Genomic DNA, 5,147 nt, shown 5'->3' on the forward strand with positions numbered 1-5,147 from the left:
AAATGCTCGGAGCATATCCTCAGACTTCGAAGAAAGCTTAAAACCTTCTATTCCAAAGCTAAAATTCCAAGTCAGGATTGTTGAAAGGAAACTAAAGAAACATTTAATCATGACAATCACTCTTGGGTTTCGCTTTGAAGCATCCAACAGCACACCAGTGTTTCATCTTTTAGCATATAATAAGAGGAAAGAAAATGACTCAAAATGCAATTTCAAATGTGAACAAAAAATCCGCTTCATACTGGGCGGAGGACGTTAGTGGCAAACTCATCGATGAAAGCGTTGCGGATGAAAACGTAAATGCCATGTTGAGAAGTTCATGACATGTGACTTTTACGTCACATGAATTGACCCATTGCGAGATTTGAGTTTAACCCATTAAATGACATTTTTTTAGTCATGTTATAGTAAAATATTTTTTCTATTGAGGTTGGATTCAGAAAGGTAATTCATTTAGCTTATTATGTAAATTTAATTTGATTAATTAATAATCAAGTAACAAATCAAGACACGCCATTTTATGTCAGATAAGGAACTGAAGCTTCTAAGTTACTGTCTTATTGAAAAATTTGTCAGAACCTATGCCAATCTAGATAATTGCATGCAATGGTTGAGGAATTTAGTGAAAAGTATACTTCTCATGGCCCTAGAAATGGTTAACAAAGAGGCCTCAAGAAAATTTTACGTCAGTGATTTTCAGTTCGTTCTAATCCACCGTAATTGATTAAAAAAATTCAAAGATTTCATACTTAATGCTCTGATATGCAAAGTAAATCCTATAAACATATTATTTTATATAGTATTTTCACAATGCTGTTCGATAGTCTGAATGGCAGACAATGACGTGAGGATATCGTAACTTTCTATGGGACATTTGGTGTTGAGAGAAAGTTGTCAGATTAAATTTTCACTAGTATAAAAGATATAGAGAAACACTTATTTCTTTCTGCTATCTTGAATATGCATTTGTTTTATATAACTTCTGGTATTTTATTTATATCCGTTATTATCTCAGAGGAAGAAAAAACATCGCTGCAATTATATTTATATAACTCAGAATACGTTTACATTTTTTAAAATTATAAATACACAGTTTTATGTTTTTAGGATCTATCCTTTCACCTTTTCTGTACTGAACAGTTTAAAATTTAAAGTTTTTTGCCATTTACTACCAATTGTTGATGTAATATCGTTCGGTCATAGGAACATAGCAAACATCTGTGCATGCCACATGCTGTATTGTAATACCATACTCTTTTCTTCTAAAAAATAAAAATATAATAAATTTCAAAGTCGAATTAGAAGGCACAAAAAGCATACTCTGAGCATAAACTTTTTTAATCGTAAAAAAAAAAAAAAAAAATGCATGTATTAATGAATGATGAGTGAGTTAAAGATGCATCTTTTTCACGTGTAAACGATCAAACAAAAATCAACAGATCTTTTCGTGATCATTCAGAGAAAGAATATCACCATATTTTATTTCAAGTTTGGGAATTTATTTACTTTTTAAAAATAATTTTAATATTTATTATATGATTATTTACAAAGAAAGTTTTAAATGCATATTTGACGCCACAACAGCTAAGAGGTTAAGAACTTTTTTATTATATGATTAAATGTGTTTATTATAATCCAGTGCTTTCTTCTTTTCAGATTTAGGTATCATAGATTTAAAAATTTACCAATAAAAAATAATGCGAACTCTGTGTATGAAGCATTTGTTTTGAACAGAATACATTTTTCCATACAATTTTAATTATCTGCAGACACTTGAGGTAAAACCAACCGCTTTTACTTCAACTATGATAATAAGCAAAGAAACGCATGTGAAATCCAGTAAGAAGAAGCAGTGAATTTCAATTTATATCAATAATTTTTTACAAGTATTTTTAATATGTCTTTATTAGAAAGTTTACAATCGCTGAGTTTGTCCAAGGGTAATACTGAGCGCTCGTATTATTACTTAAAATTTCAAAATGATATCCAAGTCATTTTTGATGAAATCTGTACCAGCAAAGGCATCGCTCGTGTTAATATAACCATTATGAAGGGAAGTATATATTTGAAAGGTGATTATTTTATTCCTTTAAAAAGTAATGAGACTTTTCAACTGAATTGTCAAGAACTACTGGAAAAGTTAAAGAATTTATCATGTGTTCTTAGTGTTGAAATTGATACAAATTTCAATTTATTACTTTGTGTGAAACGAACTGTTGTGTACCAAGATATCTTAAGTCAGATATCGGAAATTTCATCTAATTATGGTATGTTTGAGAAAAATAAGTCTGTGCTTATTTTTATTGATAAAGGAAAGCTGGATTGCTGCGATTCTCTTCGAAATACTTTACTGGCTGAACATATAATTTCACTTCTTGGAGCGAACAAAGTAGAAGTGTTTTATTTTGAGGATAGGCGTGATTCCTCTAGTGGGTATCCAAATAGCACCAGGCTTCCTTGTTCCAGGAATTGCTTATCTCTGAATGATGTTTGTGAGGATTTGGAGTTTAAAATAAATAATTCTAAATGGAAAATTGATTCTGAAATTATGGACTGCCTCTGTATGGATGTTGAAAAGTATATAAAAGAAAACTGTCTTCAGCAAAAATATGGAAAAGTTATATCTAGAATTACTTTATCTAATAATAATTTATATGAAGATTTATACAGGACAGCCTTCATCAAGCATTTGCTGATAGATCACATGACCAAAATACCTGATTTTATTCTATACATTGGATCACAGAGTCATAGTATACAAATTTATAAATCAGGAATACTGTTAGAAATGTTAGAAGAACTTACCAGTACACAAGTTTATATTTTTAATCAGAATGCTCGTTTTAAAGATGAAAATAAGTTATCTGCAGATGATTTAGTTCTTGCTTATAAGTCTGAAGTTGAGAAAGCCATGGAGCATAAGTATGGGGAATTTACAACAACAGACAAAACATGGAGTAAGCGTATTGAATCATTAGTGGATAGTGCTGTAAAATTTGAGTTTTTAAAAGTAAACCATAATAGCATCTTGAATTTAAAACATCCTGGCAGTCAGAGTGGAGGGAAAAGTTGTGGAATTTTTGTTCAGTATAACTTTGCTCGACTTTCTAATTTATTTAGAAATTTTGAGGCTAAAGTAAAAGAATCTTATTACCAGCCCTTACAGCTCTTAGAAGAAGTTGATTTTAACCTTTTAAAATTAGAAGAGGAATGGAATTTATTTCATTTTGTATTGTCATTTCCACAAGTTGTGAAAACTCTTTTAGAATCCCTTTTGTCTAAAGAGAATAAAAAGGCACGGTTTTATTTTAACAAAATCTGTATCATGCTACAAGATTTGTGTCGATATTTGAGCTTGTACTATAGTAAAATTCGTATATTATCTGGGCCACAAATTCACCTACAAAAAGTGATGAATGCAAGACTGTGGTTATTGAAAGGCATCTATCAGGTTTTTGTTAATTCATTTTCTTTGTTGAATATTAATGGTTTGGATCTGATGTAAAGTCCAAGCAATGCCAGGTTTTAACTTGCTAATATAGACTGCTGTCTACAGCATAATATTAAAATTCAGGTACTATTCTTCATGTTGTATTTAATGAACTTCAAATTGAATTTGAGTCAGACTAATAAATTGGTATTGTTAGAAATAATAGGTATTCTAAATAATATATCTGTGCTTGGATTTAAGAGCCCTATAAATAATAAAAATAGAATTATTATTATTTTGTAAAAAGAAAAATGTTTGTATTTTTTTCTTTGACATGATTAAAAAAAATTAAGGGAATTGAAAGTAACAGCATTTATGATAAGATTTGAAGTTGACTATATGGTGAGTTTTAAATATCATATTACTAGTAATAAAAATATCATTTATTACCTATACATTTTAGAGCTGTTGAAAATCCATAAAACTAAACTTTTATGCAAAATTTATAATTTTGATACACAATACATCAGCTACTGGTGTAAAATAATATTTATAAATGTTCAAATATAATATTTACTTTACATTAACATTATATTTATTTCACAAAATGTTAAAATTTTGATTATTGAAAATTTTAGAACAAACAACTCTTTGTTTTGTCACATTAGTTTTAAAGTTATATTTGTTACTAATTCAAAAATTTTTAAATACTGTTATAAATAGCAGTTATTTTTTAGCATTAATAGTACATATAATGGAATTGCATATTTGAATAAATGATTCTATGAGCTGGAGTTGGAGATAATGATCTTGATTATATTTGATTTCATCATATCAATGTATCTTTATTAAAAGGAATTGCACAATATTAAAATATGAGTAAAACATGAGCATGAGGGGAAAAAATAATGTTATTTACAGATTCCATGCTTGAAATACTGTTCAGGTTTTTTCTTATAAATAAAATTATTTTGTATTTATTTATAAGAAAATTGCATTTGTTGGCATATAAAAAATATATGTTTATTGCAAAAAAATCTATTCATTGTGTATTATAAATTTGATTTAATTAAATATTTCTATAAGGTTATAAAATGAATTATTATTAATTTAATATTTTATTTTATATAATGATTTTTCTATTGAATGAAATTGAACAAAATTGTAGTTTTTTATAGTCAAAAATGCATTTATTTCATGAAATATATGGTAACTATAGTTGGCAGATAAATCGTTTAAATTTGAAATGTATTTAAAGAAATAGGTGAAATATTCATGATTTCCTAGGGAAAAAAATTAACAACCACTCTATGAATTGAAATTATTTTTTTTATATTTCTCATCAATTTTCTTGTTTACGTTATTATTAATATTTGTTACATTCTTATATTTCCTGATGCTTTATATTGATTTATATTTTTTACTGATAATATTTATATTTCCTCGTTTGTTATATGTAAATGGGACATTTTTAAAATTGTCCTTGTTTTATTATAAATATTTTTGTCCTTCTTTTAACTGTATACATCTTGAAAATAGATATTATCATTTCAGATTACTATCTTTTTCGATTGTGTATCGGATTTTTCGTACCCCTTGTTTCTCTTTCTCTCACATACAGACTGTCAAAAAAATATTCGGACGACTCACAAGTTCACAGATTTTTATCATTTCACATAAATATACAAATAAAACCAAAACAAAGAAGTAAATATTA

The 5,147-nt window shown here is 27.5% G+C and overlaps 1 protein-coding gene across 1 annotated transcript; it reads left to right on the forward strand.

Moving 5' to 3' along the window:
* Positions 1-1,820: 1,820 nt before the first annotated feature.
* LOC129957141 (uncharacterized) lies at positions 1,821-3,964 on the forward strand. Its single transcript, XM_056069307.1, has one exon. The coding sequence runs from the start codon at positions 1,898-1,900 to the stop codon at positions 3,503-3,505; it is 1,608 nt and encodes a 535-aa protein (XP_055925282.1). The 5' UTR covers positions 1,821-1,897; the 3' UTR covers positions 3,506-3,964.
* The last annotated feature ends 1,183 nt before the right edge of the window (positions 3,965-5,147 follow it).

This window comes from Argiope bruennichi, chromosome 11, assembly GCF_947563725.1.
Source record: "Argiope bruennichi chromosome 11, qqArgBrue1.1, whole genome shotgun sequence".
Taxonomy (NCBI): Eukaryota; Metazoa; Arthropoda; class Arachnida; order Araneae; family Araneidae; genus Argiope; species Argiope bruennichi.